The following is a 20,370-nucleotide window of genomic DNA, read 5'->3' as shown; positions in this document are numbered from 1 at the left end:
TTCGCGGACTCCGCGGGACCCGAGAGGACTTTTGGGAGGATCGCCTTGGCACCGAATTGGCTCGGAGATCATGTGAATGAATCGCGAGCATCCCAAAGTAAATCTCGGCGTACAACCTGAGCAGAGCTCTTACCTTACAGTCGAAGATCCATGGAATGATGAAGTCAATGGAGCCTTGTCACTCGACCTACAACTTCCAATGTTGTCACTGCTCCACGTCACATTGATGGGTCCAATAGCCCCTATATCACCATCACTAGAATATCCGGTCAAATTCTCGACATCATTCGATTGTATATCATCGGAGATGACAAGGAAGGCAGAGAGGACCGAGGGATCCAAGGAACAGGAAAGGTATATACAGATCATTTGCCGGCGGAGGGAGATGATCCAAAAAGAAGCGCCAGGCTGCTGAATATGGTGATGCCGACGAGGAGGGAATCTGTAAATCTTTCAGTGATGTAAGTCCGTTCATATTCCATTGCTTCATTTCTCGGCTTAACATTAAAAGTTCTCCCAATATATGGAAAAACTCCTCGATACGCTCGTCACTCATGAGCAAGCGCGGCCTGCTAGCCTCCACCCTATATAATAACTCGATGGGTACGGTTCTCGATCAGCTGATGGAAACCGCTGATGATATTTCCTTCAACCTCTTCGATGTTGTTCCCACGTGCTTTGAGGCTGCTACCGGCAACAAAGAATCATCGGGCGAGAAGTTTCACGAAGTCCTGGTCCAGAATCACTTCTAGATGGGATCTTTCGTGGTGCATCTTGATGTATTCTCTGATCTTTCTCATGGCTGAATGGAGAATATAGGGTTACAATGTTTCCCTGAACTTCCTGGGCGTGAGGGATACATCGGTGACTATGTCGGGTTGCAGGATCTGCCACCGAGTGGCAAGGATATAATCTGCCCAATTATCGCGTTGTAAGATCATGTCGATGACTATATTTGATCTATTATAATGCATGGAACATTTGGCTGGTTAACAATGTATTTTCCCTGACTAGCAGATGTTCGCCTGAGGCCAGAGTCCTGAGGTGGTCAGACCCAGGATGTTTGGTGATATGGTTTCCTCCCCCGGCTCCCTCTCTCCCTCTTTCTCATTTCACCCTGTTTCACCCTCTTGAAATCTCTTCAGAACTCCACGAGCTGGTTGGTCAGAGGTGGTCTTGTCATGTTACTGCACCTGGATGACGGCATGGGACCAAAGTCGGTCGAGGCGCGGGGTGCGACGAAATAAAAAGGCGCTCAGGCCATGACCAGGAATGCTCTTTGGTCAGATCGCGATTTCGCCAACTAATGAAAATACCCAGCCACACTCTGTGGCTGCGAAGCCAATTACAATCGCTCGGGGCTCTTTTGATCGTGCGCTGTTCCAAGGCACCTGCACAATTTGGGAGGGGTCTGCCTCCAATGACATCTCGAGATGGTTAGTTCTGCAAATCGTGCCTGCGCCATACCCTGAGCTAGACTCCCCGCAGAGTACATGAGGAGATTGCCAATCACGTTGAAGTGTGGCTTTGGCACCCAGAGAGAAAAAATCTGCCAAAATGCCTCGCAAGGCACCCAGGTCCCTCACTACTTTCCCCCGGTTTATAAGCCATGGGACACCCCGGGATTCCCCCACCTTTCTGGATAGCTCGCCACCTTTTCTTGTCTGGGTGAAGTTAGATACACATTTGTGTAGATCATCCGCTCCCGGGAACTGCCCACGACCCACACCAAGACAGAAGCGTTTGATCCTGGTGACATGTCATACCTTGAACAAGAGGGTGATGATGGGTGGAATGGAGCTGACCCCTCTTTCTCCTACTTGATTAACGAGTGGTCACCTCCCCACGATGTCTTTCCTTATGAGACTGTTGAATCCCCATCGGTATCCCTCACCCCGAATCCTGTGGTCCCAACCACACCTGGCACGTCTTATGCGATGACCGATGATCAGTATGACAATGGCCCCTCGATCGACGAGGAGCCCGCCGTCGATACACCAGGTCTGGACATCCAAGATGCCGCGTCCGACATCACTTCTGCAATCATGTCCCCTGAACAAGAGTACGCACCGGTCACTGGCCGTGGTATCCTTCGAAAGCCTACATCATATGGTAAAGCCCCGATGATTGCCAAGTAAGCTTTCTCTCCTAGGTCTTTGGACACTATCTCAGCATGTGGCTCACATTCTTCTGACGCAGATCTCGCCATGGTAGTCCGTTAAAGTGCCAGTGGAAGCACTGCGAATATACAGGCGGATTCTCCCAGATGGCAGCCCTTCTTCGACACATCAAGACAAAACATATCTCTCCTGGCTTGTTTGAATGTCACGAGGGAGAATGCCGGAAGTCTTTCAACCGCAAGGATAATCTGGTCGCGCATATCCGCAGCATTCATCGCACCAATATTTGAATTTCTTCTTGGTTCTTGCGTTGATCAAGCTGGGTTTGATGGATTATTGTTCGTGTTCTGGTGTATTGGTGCATGGTCCTCAAAAGGTTTTCATTATGTTACAAAAGTCGTCATGTCTGGGTTTCACTACCACCGGCAGTTCTGTTGTGTTTCGAAGGTGTTCCTTGTGGGTGTTGGCGTGGGGATGGCGTCTTTCTCTTCAGAGGTCCCCATCCATACGTAGGTAGAGCTTTGCATACCTGTGTTCGTTTCTCTTGCTTTTCTTGCTTTTCTTGCTTTTCTTGCTTTTCTTGCTTTTCTTGCTTTTCTTGCTTTTCTTCTTTTTCCCCCTTCTTTTGTTCTTCCCTTCTTTTGTTCTTCTCTTCTTTTCTTCGACTTCTCTTCTTCTTTCTTTGAATCCTCTGTTATAGAAGTTTCAGTGTGCGGTGTCTATCCAGTTGATTGTGTATCTAGTACGAGTCTTAGCTTTTATCTCTGTCGCAACAAGTCGAGGCACACACGAGCTCCATGAGCGTTCATTGCCCCGCTCTTCATTCTGAAAATTCCAATCGACCATATATTTAGTGCACTGGAATCTCTCTTCCCGTCCCTCTGGAGCTAGAAAAGAAAAGAGACCATTATGCTCACTTATATCCCCTGACCAGCAAACAACACTCCGTCCGCAAAGACAAATCCGAGAAACTATAAACACTGAGAGACATCTCAACAACTACCCTCAATTACAGTGTCGTTCAGGGGTTTGAGGAACATATCTATGGATCATTTCAGGATGAGATCGATTATCCGAAGAGCAAGTGTTACCAAATAAAAGACCAATTGAATATATATCTGTGGGTTAATATATCGGTCCTTCATGTCCACCGTTGGCAAAATATCATCTTGGGGCACCTATTTCTTGAAGATTGATAAAAACAGCCATGATCCATAATTCCCCCGCCCTAAGAGATTGAAACATATGTATATATACTCCTAGATTATCTTCATGTAGTTCTCGCTCCAAGGCCCGAACTGGAACTGAGTGAGCCACACTTGAACGTGACACGGCCGACCTCCAAACATGGGACTTCTTTGTTCCAGTGTCAACGCCACTATTTACCTGTTTTCTTTGATTTCGGTTTTTTTTTTTAGCTTAGATGCTTTGTGCAGCAAAAGAAATCGTGCACTTATGGCTCATTATCTCTTTCTTTGCATTCAAATGCAAAAAGAAAGAAGGACTAGGTCAGGTAACTCCGTGTTGTTGATCGAACATCAAGAAGATGCTATCTTATAGCGCCCTGGACTTTCCTCAAGTTGCTTTGCGCGACGCATCACCAAATCAGCAGTCGGCTACCCTTGTTGCTTGAGTGCTCTTGAAAGCTGGCTATCGCGTTGGTCTCGCCTGTTCTCACACCGTCCAATCCCCGTGATGGTATCCGACCGAGTCCGCGTCACCACGCGGCACACGCTTAATTGCGCAAATGAGGCAATTGTCGCGGCGCTCGACTCCCCATTCAGTCTAGGCGCAATTGACATTACTACATCCGCATTCTCAGTCATTGAAGTTATCTTTGTATATAGAAAGCCCGCGTCATTACCGCAAGACGCGTTTCTCTCCGTTGAACGCTTGAAGGAGGCAGTGTCGCATCTGCTCGATTACTATCCACATCTGACTGGTCGGTTACAGGGAAACCCTATCTCTCGAGCTACAGAGATCAGTCGCCTGGGTACCGGTGCTGAGCTTTGGGAGGCTCAATGTAGCAGGAAGCTCAGACACATCGCGTCATCCAGTCTATCACGCCGATTACTGATGCAGAAGCTGCCGGGTTCTGGAAATTCACTTCTTCCCATTTTCCATTTTTCACTCGGGGCGGTGCCCTACAATCCCATATTTGCTATTCAGCACACCCGGTTCGCATGTGGAGGAGTTGGACTCGGCATTCGACTTCATCATATGGTCTGTGATGCCACTGGCTTTTTACAGTTGGTCCGCGACCTCGCTGAAATATACCGACAACTACGCGATTCATCGCCACCGACTCTCGTATTCCCGCCAGAGATACGCTCACATTTTCGAGATCAAAAAAACATGTCACCCAAGTCAAAACGAAAAGTCCTCAAGTTCAGGCCTCCGGACTTTTATTTGAATGAGAACTCCACGGAAGAGCCTGCATCCTTGGTTGAGGATCGTCCCAAGGTGTCCGGTCGAGTCCTGCGCTTCTCTAGTGACGATTTGATTGAACTCAAGAAAACTGCAACAGATCCCGACCCAAAGAGTCAGTCATGGGTCTCCACTTTCGAGGCTCTCTCGGCATATCTCCTCCAAAAGATTTATCAGGCCAGAATTGAAGCACTTGACGACCACAGTGTGTCATCAGACCGAGAATGGCAAAAGGCACATCGCGGCTTCTGGGCAGCTATTGACATGCGTGACCCGACACGTTTGAAGTTACCAGCCCGTTACTTCCCCAACGCTTCTTATTGCGCCAGCTTCTCTCCTTCGCACCGCATCCTCAATAAAGGCGCACTTTGGCAGGTAGCAAAAGCGATTCATTTGATAATTCGCTCAGTCGATCCAGATGAGATCAATCAGCAGTTCCAGTGGATTGCCGCACAGCCGGACAAAAGTCATATCAGATACAAAAATCCGTTCTGTGAAGGGAATTTCGCCATTAGCCAATGGACTCGAAGTAACCCGTACATTGGTGTTGATTTCGATGTCTGCGAGGATGGCAAGCCTATCACGCCTGCTCTGGTGGCGAGAGCTTTCAGTGAAAGTTATATGGTAGATGGTATGGCAGTCGTCATGGCTACTGAGGAGCAAGTGGGTCGAAATAAACGCAAGGGAGGGTCTCCGTGTGCTATCGATGTCAATCTGACCCTTGATGATTCGCTATGGCCAATACTGGATATGGACCCGCAATTTAGAAAGCTCTACGGCTGAATAGTGAGTGCCACTGGTCTTTATTTCTACACTACCATCTTGGGACCGGTGGTACAGACCGAAACAACGTACGATTAAAACTGTCTCATCGTGGTGCCATGTATGGATCTCTGGATCAGTGAGAGATGTATGTACTACAGAGTGCACGTAATTGCTTGGCGTTTGTCTGGATTATTGACAGAATACCCATTTGTATTTCGTTTGAATTAAAGATCAATTTCTGTCGCTGGCCTTATGGACCTTCTCTGAATAAATCTTCTATTCAGGATATAAAGCTTCGCTGCTATACGTACTTTTCATAGAATAATAAATGGTTTGGGGGGCCGAGGGTTGAGCCACAATGAATATACAGGCTGTCTCTCCTACTATATAGCATAGACCTTTATATCGCTTTCGCTTGATTATTATTCAAATACCTAGGTATATCTCAGCTGGGATTCAGGGAACAACAAAATAATCTGAAAAGCGGCTAATGGCAAGACCACCTAGAAATATCAAAGGCAGCAACAAAAAGTGACAATGCCGAGTCTTATTGAGACAAGAGTACCAGATTTGTTTCACTTGCTCCGAGGCTAGGATCGTCGTGGGCCTGTGATGGGAATTGTCAATCAGGATACCATTGAAGTTTACATACATAACACAAAGGATACCACATCCCATGGTGGGACGATAGCATAAATATGTCATTAACATATATCCCCGGGCCATCTTCAAGGTTCATTTAAACGCTGTTAATTCCACGTTACAAGTGCCCCATCCTTCGCACTTTTCACAATATACCAATCGAATCCCGGCTCCCAGTATATCGCGTCTTGACACTTTGAACGACGCCTTTGCGTAATTTCACGCCCTCGTCTTTCATGATTTGAATCAAAGTGTAGTTCCTAGCTCGTAGAACAGATATTAGGGGAGTAATCATGCGTTCGCTGTGCTGGCATTTGTATTGGAAGTGTGGATTTGCCCCTCGGCGCAAGAGTAATTGGAAGACTTCGGGGTGAGGCTCAGCCCAGGCGAGAAGTGGTTTCTTCGTGCTGATGAACTTCTCATCATTAGGGTTGACTCCATGGTCGAGGAGTAAATCAACGATGTCGGCATAGCCTCTCACAACAGCCTGGAGAATTGGCCAATTGACGGGGACTTCAGCTGCTCCGGTGGGATCAGCCCCATGTTCGAGGAGAAGCTGCATCATTGCTTTATCTCCTCTTTTTGCTGTCCATGAAAGTGGACCGCGACATCTGTGTCTCTCTGATTCATATTTATTTATTCTTGTATTAGGGCAACATCCACAAGCCAGGACTGCCTCGACGAGGTTGTATTTCCCAATTGCAGCTCCTGCAATCAAGAGCCATTGTTGTTCCATGGCAGATGAAATTTTTGATTTTATGTCAATATGCTCAAGCAGGAGTGCCACGATTTCCGAATGTCCCCATTCTGCCGCAAATAGAAGTGGTCCTAAAGAGGAGCCATTGTAGCGCACGGGGTCGGGACGCACTCCATTCTCAAGTAAGAAACGCACAACATCCAGGTGACCATATTTAGCAGCTAGAGTCATCACAGTGTCCCCGTTAAAGTTGGCGATGCTAGGATCGGCACCATGCTGATATAACATAGCGACCAAGCGCAACGGGGATTCCAATCGCCACATTGCCTCCATCATCATAGTTGATCTGTTGGCATAGGTGAGATTGACATTCAGCTCGGGCCGGAGTTCCAGTAGTAATGCCATGGCGTTGTGCTCACGAGGAAGCGACTCATGCGTGCCTGCCTCTTCTATTGCCAAGTTACGCTTCAATGGTAATTTCTCGCGGCACTCTGTCGTGAAGTCCAGATGCATGTGAATTTGAAGATATCGCGCAATTCTTGATGAATGGCAGCGTAATCTTTCGCGGTCACTGTTGCGCAAAAGGAACAGGAGGATGTCCGGATGGTTATTCTCCACGGCTGCAATGATCAGATTCTCTATGTCAATTGAGCTCTCATTGCCTGGGTCAAGTTCGTTGGATGATGTGTGTTGGCCCGCGGAGAGAGTTCCATTATTGAGGAGCCATCGGACCGTGGACACGTGGCCCTCGCAAACTGCCTCTCTCAGTTCCTTCTCATTTATCGCTGGCTGTCTTTCGCAGAGAAGACCGCTGGCGATGCGATGCAGCCGATGATTTGTTTGTGCTAGGAGATTGACTTCCGAGTCACATTCTAGGTGGTGGATGATGTGGTCTAAGATCTCGTCGGGAAGATCCAAGAAATACATGATTGTGTGCCGATAACTTGTAGAAATCATCCCAGATTGAATTTTGACCGACTCTATATGTTGCGAGCATCATGGCTCATAAGCAACCCCGGAAACCGGGGAAATGGGGCCGATGCGGCACGGGGCTGACTCGTTGAACTTAATTTCTTTGTTCGCCTTGCACCCGCCTTACCCTTTTGGGATGCTTCTTGCGACAACAGGGGAGTTTGTTCGTGGCCTTGCTCTTCGGCGTGATTCTATGCACGCGATTCTCAATTTTGAGCTTCTTACTCCGTGCGGAGACCTCCGGAGTGAATTCGGTATGCCCTGCTGCCGAGATTACGCCTTTCCACTCCGTTCCAAGCATGGGATACGGAGTGCGGTGGAATACAATTGTGAGCTGTCTCCCGCTTGCTCCTTCCCTTTTAGCCAGTTTATCCGTTTATAGTTTCAGCTGCGTCGGGTGGCAGCGGATGGATGCAATACCTGCTCACGCCCGTAGAAATTTGGATCTCACATTCGATCTGAGTGAGATCTTCCAATGAGACACCTTTCCACAAACCATGCAGTTATTGAAGCCTAGACACACAGCAATCTTGCTGGTTGGGCTACGGAGTAACTCAACCTTAGCGAGCTTTGAAACCAGACCAAAGTACGGAGTAGTTGCATTATGTATATATGCATGGCAGTGTCCCGTGACCAAGTCGTCGCATCACCACTGTTCGAAGTACTCCGTACTCTGGAGAAGAAGCTATAATTGGTCCTTGGGCTTGTACATAAGTGCCAGGCGACAAGGTTCACATCAACCACTGCGGATTAGTACTCCGTACTCCGTATACGGAGCACCCTAGGCTCTAACCAATATCATCTGCCAAGCCACTGGGTTCGCAAAGCGAACAGATAAGAAGTACAAAGTACGTCGGTTAGATCGATTCTGGTATTAGTAGTTCTTTGGCCTAGTCTGTGTGATAAATCACATCCGCTATCGCACTAATATCCACACCATGGAGGATGTCACTGGCATCCAACATCCCCTGATAGTGTTGGCAAATGGACTCACGTCATTGTTACAGTATAAGAACAGCGGAATCTATCCGTACACAGGCCATAATATTAGGAAATTCAGCGAGAAGAAACTCAGAGGTTCAAGAAAAAAGACCACTAGAACCAACTCGCCGGTAACAGGTGTCATTTATTCAACTTTGGCAGTTCGAGCTACCGGAGAGGTATTTCATGGCCGAAAATACCTAATACGATCATTTAGATTAGAGAAGATATCACTCTAGCCCCAAAGGTGTAGAAATGAGTACCTCCAGACATGACCCCTGGAGGGTTCAATGACAAACTGGTGACAGGCTGTGGTGATTGGCGGCGTTGACACCTCAGGCAGAAACTGCTCCTTCCCCAGAGATGTCGTCATATGCTTTGCCCTTGAGAGAATCCGATTGGCTTGTGTTTCCAATCACGTGGCATAACCGCAGTACGGACCCACTCGTCCCTGGTCGAGAAGCCTCAAGAGGAACCATAGTCTATATTTGTTTAGGAACATCATTTGTCTCAATATTACCTCTTCCGAGAAGCAAAGGCCGAGCTCTGTGATATACCCTTGATCTAGCATTTCAATCTAGTCATCCTCAGTAATTCACAGCCTGGTGCACATCAAATAAAGCCCTCTTCTCCCTGTGATGTCATTAGGCTGCACCTGCCACCTGGTCCAGCAATAGTCATGGAAGAAGCACCCCACCGACCCTCTACGCTTGAACGCAACCACTCGACTCAAGATGGAACCAAGGTTCAAGGTATACTTGCCATCTAACCGGTTCACAACAAAGACATGCTAACCTTGTAAAGATGATGGTCGCATTGAGATCAATCTGGACTCCAAAGTGGGTCGGGAAGTTTCCAAGTTGATTCCATTTTTGCATACAGAGCAGGATTTTCAGCAAGAACAGGAGCCTTCTTCTGCGGATGGTTACAATCTCGAGCTCAATATCGTTATTCAAGTCGTTGGCAGTCGTGGCGACGTTCAGCCTTTTGTCGCACTCGGCAACGAACTTCAGCGCCATGGACACCGCGTACGATTAGCAACTCATGGTGTATTTGAGAGCTTTGTGCGCGACTCCGGTTTAGAATTTTACTCTATCGGAGGAGATCCATCGGAGCTGATGGCTTACATGGTGAAGAATCCAGGACTAATCCCACAGATGAAGTCCGTCCAAGAAGGTGATATTCAGCGCAAGCGTGTCATGGTAGCTGAAATGCTGAAAGGGTGTTGGGAGTCCTGTATTGAGGATGACTCGGTGACAAAGACACCGTTCGTGGCGGACGCTATTATTGCGAATCCACCAAGCTTCGCCCACATTCACTGCGCACAGGCACTTGGAATTCCTTTGCATATGATGTTTACCATGCCCTGGACTAGCACAAGATCATTCCCGCACCCTTTGGCAAATTTGAAATATTCCACCACGGAGCCGAAGATGGCTAATTATCTTTCTTATGGCATTGTCGAATGGCTGACATGGCAAGGGTAACAACCAAACACCCTTCAGCTACTGGAATGCGCTGACATTGCCACAGCCTGGGAGACGTGATCAATGATTGGAGAAGATCAATTGACCTAGAAGCTATATCAGCTACAGAAGGTCCCCGTTTAGCAGAGACATTGAAAGTGCCTTTCACATATTGTTGGTCCCCTACCTTGATGCCTAAACCGATAGACTGGCGGGCGCATCTTGATGTTTGTGGCTTTTTCTTTCGCTCTCCTCCGGAATTTACGCCGCCACCAGACCTTGACGCCTTTCTTCAAAACGGGCCGCCGCCTGTTTATATTGGGTTTGGAAGTATCGTCATTGAGGATCCCCCAGCTATGACTGCGACACTGGTCAAGGCAGTCAGAGCCTGGGGTGGCCGTGCGATTATATCACGCGGCTGGAGCAATCTTGGCGAAGCACAATCGGATGATCAGATCTTTTATCTTGGGGACTGTCCGCATGAATGGTTATTCCAGAAGGTAGCTGCGGTTGTACATCATGGAGGAGCAGGAACTACAGCATGTGGTCTTCGATTTGGAAGACCATCCCTCATTGTACCTTTCTTTGGAGAGTATGTCATTCGTTGCTGATTTTGACGAATGCTTGGCTAACGATTGGCAGCCAACTATTCTGGGGAAATATGGTTGCGTCTCGCGGCATTGGGCCAATGCCAATTCCACACCGATCTTTAAACGCCGATAATCTAGCAGAGGCTATTCGGTTCTGCCTGCATCCTGACACTCTGACTGCGGCTGCTGATCTGGCCAGTCAGATGAGTCAGGAGGATGGGGTTTCTGCAGCAGTCGCGTCTTTCCATCGCAACTTGCCAGTTGACAAAATGCGATGCAAATTCCTCGAATCCGAACCGGCTGCGTGGCAATTGAAAGAAGGTGGCCGGCCACCCGTGAACCTATCCAAAATGGCTGCAGGAGTCCTGATTGAGAACTCACGGGTTGATCCGAAAGACCTAAAATCGTGAGCAAATATACTCCTCTGGTTCTTTCTTTACTTATGTTAACCCGAATGCTGAGTAAGGTACGAGAGTAACTCGATATTCATCCAGACGCGACGATGGGACCCCATTACTGGCGGGACATCTTCTGTACTAGGGATGTACAAAGACATCCTCACAGCTTCCAGTGATATCGTCATTCGACCATACAAAGAGTTCAGTCGTGCCCGTCAACAGAGCGAGCCTGAGCTCGTGGTCATAGAGTCTACCCACCCGTCATCATCTGGCGACTCACCTGCAGCAGGCAGCACAGGAAGTCGCACTGGGAGAAATCAGCTAGACGAGGACTGGAAAGTCACCGGAAAGGCTGTGGGAGGATCTGCCAAGAGTGTTGGAAAGATCATCGCGTACTACTACAAAGGTGTACTGGTAGACATCCCTGGTGCTGTTAACGAAGGTCTGAGAGCGGTTCCTAGACTCTATGGCGAAGAGGTAAAAGACTACGACAATATCCGGGATTTCAAGTCTGGAGTTGCTGCGGCTTCAGATAACTTTGCACATGGGTTCTCACATGGGCTTACTGATATCTTCAGACAGCCTTACGAGGGTGCCCAAAAGGACGGGATTCGGGGTGCAATCAAAGGATTTGTGAAAGGACCTATTGGAATGGGCACAAAAGCCGCATCAGGTATGTTCTGGATGCTATACAGTTGCCGTGGGCTAACGGATGCACTGTAGGTGCATTGGGACTCGTCGCCTATCCAGGACAGGGCCTAGCCAAGAGTTTACATTCCGCTATCCATTCGAAGACTCGAAAACAGCTTGTGAAAGCTCGGTTGAAAGAGTCGGAGTATTTGGCTAGACAATCAGCCAAAGCACAGTCGAGCTGTCCTGATATACTTGAGGCATTCGAAGCTCATCAGCGGCAGCCGTTGAATACCACAAGCTCGGCAAACTTGGGGCGGGCAGATTCACATTGAGCACATTAGATAGACATACATAGCAACATCATGGATATGGATAGCCACTCAGAGATAACATGGAAGTTCCTTTTGGACCTGTAATACCACATTGTAGCCCCGTATGATTGTCATCGCAGGGCGGGCCCGTCCGCTTTAGACTGCAGCGTCTGGGCGATCACAACATGACGCCTTAAGCTGAGTGTTCTCACTTTTTTACTCCCAAGTTCCACCTAAATTTGTGCTTGCACTTACTGAAATCCATATCACATCACAACCCATCGACAACTACAATGTCTCCGCACACTGGAAAATGTTTTCCTCGGCCAACAGCGGGGTATACCCAGTCATTCTGGCGCACGGAACCCGACCCCCTCGACAATCACCAAAGTACCCCAGATCTTCCAGAGGAAACCGACATTTTGATCATCGGCGGTGGCTATGTGGGTGCCTCAGCCGCCTATCGTCTGCTCGCTGAGAACCGGCAAGAACAGGCCCCACGCGTGGTTTTGCTTGAGGCCCGAGAGCTGTGCTCCGGCGCCACCGGGCGTAATGGTGAGCACACTTGGTTTATGAAAGACACAGTCGTGTTTACTCTCTCATTCTCGGATTCATAGGTGGCCATTTGAGACCAGATATCTACTCGGCAACGGCCTTGTTTGCTGGGCGCTATGGAATCGAAGCAGCGGCGGAGATCGTGCGCTATGAAATTTCGCACATGAAGATCATTGAGGATTTGGTTCGCAAAGAGAATATTGATTGTGACCTTACATTTACCCGGTCTTTCGATATGTATCTCGATGAGGATGAACTTAAGAAGGCGAAGGCTTTCTATGACTATCTGGTTGGCCAAGGGTTCGACTTTATGGACGATGTCAAATACATGTCTCAAGCCGAGACTGAGGAGGTAAGTCATTGAGCATGAGATGTTTTCCACTCTTACTCTAACTTCATACCTTAAGACTGCTCACGTCCGAGGTGCGAAGGGGGGCTTCAGCTTCTCAGCGGGACATCTCTGGCCTTATAAACTGATCGTGCATCTCATTCGGGTTGCCATTTCCCACGGCCTGAACCTGCAGACAAACACGTTGGTCACTGAAATAGCAGAAACGCCCAATGCAGACGGATTCTGGCCGGTCACAACTGGTCGCGGAGTCATTAATGCACGCAAGATTATCCTTGCGACCAATGCATTTACAAGTGCATTAGCTCCCGAATATTGCAAGGCCATCATTCCTTGCAAGGGGATCTGTACACACATAGCCGCCGCACCGGGCGCGCGCCATCAGGAACTGCCAGGAACCTACGCGATCCGATCCGGTCGCGGGGCACTTACTTATCAAATTCCGCGGAAAGACGGGTCACTCATTGTTGGCGGGGCCTCATATCTTTTCAAAAACGATCGAGAAGAGTGGTATAATAATCCCGATGATGGCAAGTTGATTACAGTAGCCGCTGATTACTTCGATGGGTATATGCAACGTACATTCCTTGGTTGGGAGGATAGCAAAGCGGAAGTGAAACGTGTCTGGGCTGGTGGTTAGTATAAACTCCGTATATCAACGTCCCACGTACTAATACCTGCGTCATCGCTGCTTCAGTCATGGGATACAGTGCAGACTCGTTGCCCCATGTTGGAAGCATTCCAGGCAAACCTGGCCAGTTCATCGCCGCAGGATTCAATGGCCACGGTATGCCTGTGGCATTCCTGTCTGGCAAGGCTGTCGCAGATATGGCACAGAAATCTGTCACTTTTGAGGAGACTGGTCTACCTGAGTTGTACAAAACATCAGAGGCTCGGCTGGAGCCGGTCTTTGATGATATCTTAGGGTAGAAGTTCATTAGCGTAGTAATTCAAGCTGTCTTAATTTTCGCAACTCGGGTGTCATCCGGTGTTTTGGACTCGAGCTTGACACAGCCTCCGGGTATATTTCGCTCTAAAATTATTTACACAATAACTGACTAAAGCCGAGACCTGCTAGGGACCCAGCCCAACGAGAGCTATATAGTAGCCTCCTCAAGCGCGGCCTTCTCAGCCAATGCTTTTAAAGATCTCTTCTCCTTCTCAATGCCATTCCGTCGCTGGGCAGTATCACAAAGCTCCAAATTCCCACATTCACATTCCCCATCTCTAAGCCAGCGATAAGTGATACTCCACCGTTTCTGACGCGGCCTCACCGTCCCATCCGGCAGAGTATCATTCTTGCGCTTTCTAATACCATGCGTCCAATGCAGCCTCGAGTCCCCACTCATCTGCATCATGCTGCGCGGGGTCAAATCAACCTCGATGCGTTCCTCGCCCCTGCGAAACACCATCATGGCCGGCGCACCAAGAGACAGCGCATAGAGCTGGTCATATGGTTTGTGGGCATCTACATGAGGAGGGATGCCCGCGCCGGGAGGATAATACTGCAGACAGACCTGGTCTGGGGGTCTATCCTCGGTGATCGGGATGAGCGGCCGAAGCCACTCGGGGAATTCCTTGTATGGAATCTCCGGGTCTATCCCGAATGTCTTATAGTCGAAGCTGTAGCCGTAGTGGAGTGAGACACGACCTGTGCGGTCTGGCCATTCTAGCTCATTGGTAAAGATGTTGACGAGTCGTTGCTCGTGTTCGGCATCGATGAAGTCATTTTGCCAGAAAATGCCGTGTGGCTCGGTCGGCAGCTCTTGGAAATTCCTTCGCTTGTCCATGCTGCTCTTCTGGGCTTTGGATATTGGAAGTGGAAGTAATTCCAGAGCGTGGAAGCGTTGCGCGTCGTGCTATTCAAACTCTGATTTTGTGGACGTGCGTATTGATTACTGGTATTGATACATGACTTTCTAGGAATTTCCGCAAAGGTCTTTCAATTGCTTCTTTGTATGTTGTATCATGTGGTATTATAAAATACATGTATCTGTTGTGCACGTTATTGGCACGGCGGTCCTCGACATGATTTGAACAAATCTTTGATACCATGCCTTCCATGATATTAGACGACTCTATTATCCCGATGATGCTAAGAGATGTCCGTCCACTGCTCCGTTTGGCCGGACATCATATTTACCGATTCGGGCCAAAGAAGAATAAGGCAATCCATAAGCGCATCTACGATGATGCGATCCTTTATCTCCACGGAATATCTTGGCGTAAGCAGCCCCAAATTTGAGACCGATTCCCCCGAAGCTATGCTTCTCCTGCCCGGCCCAATCGATAGGGGGATCAAAAGGGTGCGGTAGCGATGGGCCTTGCAGAGCATGATTTTTCCGGTAATTCGATATATCTTATATGTAATTCCCTAAATATTTCATTTCGTGGATAAGTAAGCCCCTCTCTTAAGGATACTGTGAGTGTCGTCTCACCTTTATGTGATTCAACTTCAGTTGAGCTAGCAATGGATGTACTAGTGCGTGACCTCTTTCGTCAACGCATCTGAAAAGGTTTTTCATTTCGACTTGCATTTGGATGCAATCGAAGACCCAAATGCATAGTTCGAGGAACTTCGACTTTGTTTCCAAGTCGTTGAGTAAATCAAACATTGCCGGTCGAGGAGTATTATCATGGCGTCGATGCTGATTTCCAGTCAGGCTGGTCCTCCTTGCAGAAGGTGACATGAAGCCAGGGTATGTTTGAGATGGATGAATGTGATTGCTAGTCATAATGACACTGACTCGGGACTAAGGGGTCAATGAAGTCAGATATGAAGAGGAAAACAAAGAACAAATGCGACAGGCGAGGGGGAACGAGGATAATAAATACCCAGGTACATCCTTGTAAGCTCTTCATCCAATAAATGGTCCGGGCAGGGGAATGTCTCGATTGTCATTGTTTCTCCTCCACTGGGCATACTAGGTGTTGCATAAGGTGCCATTTTTCGATTGCATAGACCTCGGGTTCCTGCCTGCACCGGCGACAAAAGTGCCCTGGCAGATGCAAACGGAGGAAGGTTGGAACACTCGGCATGTTCATTGGTTGTCACGGTGAAGTGGCCGGGGCTGTTTGTAGGCAGAGTTTGGCAAGATTGGACACGAACTTGCCATGAATGCGAGAGCCGAAAAGTGTTTGGAGGAGACTGATGAGTTTGGGTTCATCATGGTCTCAATCAGTATGTGACTATCACGATCGCGACAAAAACCTTGCAGTCAACACGACGGAATTTGATACCCAATCCCTCAAAATATTAGCCCATTGCACGTCAATAACGATGACAGACTCACCCAGGCCTGAGGGCCTATGCAACCTTGAGTGACACTGTAATAGATTAAGATTGAAGTGTCGAAAAAGTTTGTTGCTTGCTCCCGTTCAGAATGGGTTGGGGCCCAGTTGATAACGACATGTGTGCTAAGAGTCAGCGGGATTTGCATCATGTTGAGATGTGTTCTTTCTCGTCTCGGTAAAACTAGGCGACTGGTCCAAGCACTAGAGGATGCACTCAACTAATTCCGCGAATTTGGCCCCATTCTGGAACAGCTAGATTTGTTACCGGCATCTCCAATTGGATGGAGTTATATAAAGGCTCGTATTAATTATCCGAAGATCTAGGTAACTACATTAGTTACTACATCTCTCATCCGTATCACAGTAGGCATTGTAATTAGTGAGGATCACTTCTAGACCCTCGACAGCGTTGTTGGTATCATTTCCTCGTCGATTTAACCATAAGCTATTTTTAACCTCAAATGTTCCGTGCCCCACAGCCTCTTTACTTCCCCAGGCAGCCAGAAAGATGTGAATAGTTGCATCCTTCCAGGCTGCCGGCAGTTATTTAAACCAAACCAACTCCTACATGCAGTTCTGCCATGATCTCTATACAATTTTGGGCTTGTCTTGTTTATCGATTTTAACTATGCGGTTTGTACTTTCTGGAATTCTCTTCGTGCTACTATCAGCAGTAGTAATTGTGGCCTCCCCAGTCCAACCCGCTACTCTCCACCGTGAAGTGTGGCCACGAGAAGCCACATTCACCACGTCCATGATCAATCCGGAGACAACCACAGCGACCACAACAACCGCCACAGGCTTCCAATTGACCTTGAGCTTAGACCTGCCCACCAATACATGTACGCCTACCATAGCGCCTGACAAGAATGGTTGGGTTCCGCCATCGGAGTGCAATGCATTGTACCTCTATTACCCGTCGTTCAAAGCCGCAGTTGCTGCCGCCGCTATTTTCGGGGTTATGATGATTGTCCACGTTGTCCAAGCGGTCATGTACAAGACGGGCTTTGCTTGGGTCATTCTCATGGGGGTCTCGTGGGAGACTGTGAGCTATGCGGTGCGCGCACTGAGCACTCGCAACCAGCAAGATGAGGGTCAACTGATTGTCACCCAAATTTTTGTTCTACTGGCCCCTTTATGTACGATCTATCACCCCTCATCCATTGATTCACAAATACATGATACTGATTTTCGAGTACAGGGGTGAATGCATTCGACTATATGGTCTTTGCTCGGATGGTCAACTTTTTTCTTCCCGAGCGTCGTATCGGAATATTCAAGCCTTCCCTGCTGGCTAAAATATTTGTCCTCCTCGACTTTGGAGCCTTCGTCGTGCAAGCCATTGGCGGCTTCATGGCCACCGGCAGCGGCGGGGCAGAAATGAAAGGGATTCACATATACATGGGTGGAATTGGCATCCAACAATTTTTCATTGTCTGCTTTCTGGTACTGGTCGTGCAGTTCCACCGGTCTATGCTGAACCTGGATCGGGGATGCCAATTGGCTGAAAACAAAAGGAAATGGCGTGGACTGCTCTACGCCCTGTATGGCAGTCTCATTGCCATCACAGTGCGCATCATTTACCGCTTGGTGGAGTTCTCGGGTGGCTACTCGGAGTCAAATCCCATCCCGTACCGTGAATGGTACATGTATGTGTTTGATGGTATTCCCATGGCTTTGGCCATTGTCGTTTGGAACGTCGCGCCACCTGGGGCCGTTTTACAGGGCCCAGACGCTAAGATCCCCTCGACTGGTATTGGAAGGATCCTGTGCTGTAATGGCTGTGTCTGTTGCTGTCGATCTTCGCGGAAGCGCAGCAAGGCGAAGAAGAATATGCGAAGGGTCTCAGATCATGACGGGTTTAGCGAGGATGTACCACTGCACGTCCGAAGCGCATTGCCTTAGCACGATGTGCAATATAGCTCCCGTCGATGAGAAACCTGACACTTCTTCCACCTGGGACCTGTTCTTGCATGAGACACGATGCAGAAAAATATACACGAAGCATAACTGGATCTGTTTGTACTTAGACATATCAAATCTCTTCTTCCGAGCTGCAATGTCCACGGCGCTCAAAAGTAGTATAAATAGCATTTTTCTGAAGAATCTTGTTAATAAATGACCATCGTTGACGTTGCTGTCCACAGAATTTGCATAGTTTGTGTCGGTGCCACCTGCCTATTTTGTCTTTCCAACTAGGGAAGTCGCCCTCGTAAACAACTTCTTCGCAGCTTCCAATTGTGCTCTGCCGATACACATCGAAAGGTTCCAATTAGGCAGGTGCCATGCAGTCTTTCCGGTGTATCAAAAGGAGGGCTGTGACTCAATTCAGACAACACGCAGCACTATCTGGTGGTTTGCTCGCTACAAGATGCACCCGAGGTCCATTGATTGCATTTCTAGGCCATTCCAACTACCTGAACAATGAATCGATGAATTGGTGCCATCTGTAACGCCAACGATGGCTGCCTATACACATGTGAATCCAATTTCATTTGAAAACTTACAATCCCAGCACATCACATCCGGCCATCCAAAGCCTTTACGAGGATATCGGAAAACATATACCTCGTCACCTTCATAGGCGTCAAGGGGTTATATTATCATATCCACGAAAGACGACACGTGCCGTGCTGCGCAAAAGGGAAACCGGCCGGATGGGATTCGGTACGCCCGGGAGGCCTCGATGAGATCGCCGGTAGACAGGGTCGATGACAGCCGAATGCGGGTGGTAGGGTATGTATCATCCGCAATGGGGGATGACAGCCCCTGAATACGGGCTTCATCCGGCCATCACTCCGATGCAACGTCAAGGGCACCCCGCATCCACCGATAAGCCCCCACTCCGTGGTGAAGACCATCTTTAGTGCGGGGGCACAGCTTGGGGGTACGTCTCTGCCCCTTGCGTCCTCTCACCTACTTATAAATCGTGAAACCCCTAGGCCAGCTGATTCCCGATCGCATTCTCACGTTAAAGCGAGAACCACCACAAAGCTCGTCTTGACGTTCGTCCAACCGAATCCACCATGTATTCCCCTAAAGTCGGCGATAGTGTCGACACCCTTGACACACCGTCTATGATTGCAGATCTCGATCTCGTCGAGGCCAACATCAAAAAGCTGATGGATAAGCTCTTGCCAACTGGCCTCGATATCCGCCCTCATTTGAAAACGACCAAAAGCGCCATCCTGGCGCAGAAGATGGTCAAGGCGGGCGCGAAGGGAGGATGCGTGGCCAAAGTGAGCGAGGCGGAGGTTATTGCTGCGGCCGGATTCGACGATTTATTCATTACCTGTGAGGTCATTGGGCCCGCGAAGGTCCAAAGGCTGGTGGAATTGTACCGCAAACACCGGAAGATCCGGATAGTTGTTGACAGCGAAGCTGGTGCAGCTGCTATCAACAACGCTTTAGCGTCTGCTGGTATTGAGGAACCTATCTCGGTCTTGATTGATCTTGATGTTGGGCTGCATCGCACTGGTGTCTTGCCCGGTGAGCCCGTGATGACCTTAGCCACACAGGTGCAGGGTCTGAAGCATTTAAAATTGATTGGCCTCCACGGATATGAGGGCCATTTGCAGCATTTGCATGATAAGGAAGATCGCAAGAGTCAATGCTTGCATTCTATGGAAATCCTTACAAATACCGCGGATGTTTTGCGGAAGGCGGGCTTCAACATTGAGGTCGTGACTACCGGTGGAACTGGAACAGCCGAGTTCTGCGCTACAGTACCGGGCGTCACTGAGCTCCAGCCCGGGTCGTTCATCTTCATGGATACGGATTATCGGAATGCGGTCGGCACATTCTATTCTAACAGTTTGACAATCCTGTCAACTGTCCTGAGCAAACAAGGTCCCCGGTCGGTTACGATCGATAGCGGATTGAAGTCTTTGACGACGGACAGCGGACTTGCGGAGTGCAAAGATCCGAGATATACATATGGTGTTCTTGGTGACGAGCATGGCTCGTTGAGTTGGGAGGAGGGCACGCCTGCGCTTTCCGTTGGTGATCGCATTGAGATGGTGCCGAGTCACATTGACCCCACGGTAAATCTTCACGATTTCTACTACGCCCATCGTGGAGGTATCATCGAAGAGATTTGGCCTGTTGACTCGAGGGGGAAGGTCCAATAAGAGGCTCTCCTTGATGCCTTTTGGTCAGATAACCTCCACG

The 20,370-nt window shown here is 48.7% G+C and overlaps 8 protein-coding genes across 8 annotated transcripts; 7 read left to right on the top strand and 1 right to left on the bottom strand.

Moving 5' to 3' along the window:
• Window positions 1-554: 554 nt before the first annotated feature.
• Window positions 555-752, top strand: N7457_005376 (uncharacterized protein; the record flags this gene model as incomplete). Its single annotated transcript, XM_057176421.1, has 1 exon — window positions 555-752. One exon carries the CDS (start codon window positions 555-557, stop codon window positions 750-752), a length of 198 nt encoding a protein of 65 aa, XP_057030723.1.
• A 1,005-nt stretch (window positions 753-1,757) lies between these two features.
• N7457_005375 (C2H2-type zinc finger protein) lies at window positions 1,758-2,410 on the top strand (the record flags this gene model as incomplete). Its single annotated transcript, XM_057176420.1, has 2 exons — window positions 1,758-2,134; window positions 2,200-2,410. 2 exons carry the CDS (start codon window positions 1,758-1,760, stop codon window positions 2,408-2,410), a joined length of 588 nt encoding a protein of 195 aa, XP_057030722.1.
• A 1,405-nt stretch (window positions 2,411-3,815) lies between these two features.
• On the top strand, window positions 3,816-5,330 carry N7457_005374 (Transferase; the record flags this gene model as incomplete). Its single annotated transcript, XM_057176419.1, has 1 exon — window positions 3,816-5,330. The coding sequence occupies one exon, from the start codon at window positions 3,816-3,818 to the stop codon at window positions 5,328-5,330; it is 1,515 nt and encodes a 504-aa protein (XP_057030721.1).
• A 769-nt stretch (window positions 5,331-6,099) lies between these two features.
• N7457_005373 (uncharacterized protein) lies at window positions 6,100-7,578 on the bottom strand (the record flags this gene model as incomplete). The annotated part of the gene is made up of 1 exon (XM_057176418.1): window positions 6,100-7,578. The coding sequence occupies one exon, from the start codon at window positions 7,576-7,578 to the stop codon at window positions 6,100-6,102; it is 1,479 nt and encodes a 492-aa protein (XP_057030720.1).
• A 1,705-nt stretch (window positions 7,579-9,283) lies between these two features.
• On the top strand, window positions 9,284-12,023 carry N7457_005372 (putative sterol glucosyltransferase; the record flags this gene model as incomplete). Its single annotated transcript, XM_057176417.1, has 6 exons — window positions 9,284-9,356; window positions 9,409-10,087; window positions 10,138-10,662; window positions 10,713-11,066; window positions 11,127-11,731; window positions 11,782-12,023. 6 exons carry the CDS (start codon window positions 9,284-9,286, stop codon window positions 12,021-12,023), a joined length of 2,478 nt encoding a protein of 825 aa, XP_057030719.1.
• Window positions 12,024-12,295: 272 nt separating this feature from the next.
• N7457_005371 (NAD(P)/FAD-dependent oxidoreductase) lies at window positions 12,296-14,735 on the top strand (the record flags this gene model as incomplete). Its single annotated transcript, XM_057176416.1, has 6 exons — window positions 12,296-12,557; window positions 12,620-12,909; window positions 12,965-13,541; window positions 13,604-13,832; window positions 14,054-14,486; window positions 14,580-14,735. The coding sequence occupies 6 exons, from the start codon at window positions 12,296-12,298 to the stop codon at window positions 14,733-14,735; spliced, it is 1,947 nt and encodes a 648-aa protein (XP_057030718.1).
• Window positions 14,736-16,828: 2,093 nt separating this feature from the next.
• Window positions 16,829-18,105, top strand: N7457_005370 (RTA1 domain-containing protein; the record flags this gene model as incomplete). Its single annotated transcript, XM_057176415.1, has 2 exons — window positions 16,829-17,339; window positions 17,402-18,105. The coding sequence occupies 2 exons, from the start codon at window positions 16,829-16,831 to the stop codon at window positions 18,103-18,105; spliced, it is 1,215 nt and encodes a 404-aa protein (XP_057030717.1).
• Window positions 18,106-19,226: 1,121 nt separating this feature from the next.
• Window positions 19,227-20,330, top strand: N7457_005369 (DSD1 family PLP-dependent enzyme; the record flags this gene model as incomplete). The annotated part of the gene is made up of 1 exon (XM_057176414.1): window positions 19,227-20,330. One exon carries the CDS (start codon window positions 19,227-19,229, stop codon window positions 20,328-20,330), a length of 1,104 nt encoding a protein of 367 aa, XP_057030716.1.
• Window positions 20,331-20,370: the final 40 nt, after the last annotated feature.

Source organism: Penicillium paradoxum (genome assembly GCF_028828445.1).
Source record: "Penicillium paradoxum strain IBT 22861 chromosome Unknown utg000005l_segment0_segment0, whole genome shotgun sequence".
NCBI lineage: Eukaryota > Fungi > Ascomycota > Eurotiomycetes > Eurotiales > Aspergillaceae > Penicillium > Penicillium paradoxum.
This window is presented reverse-complemented; position numbering and strand designations above follow the sequence as displayed.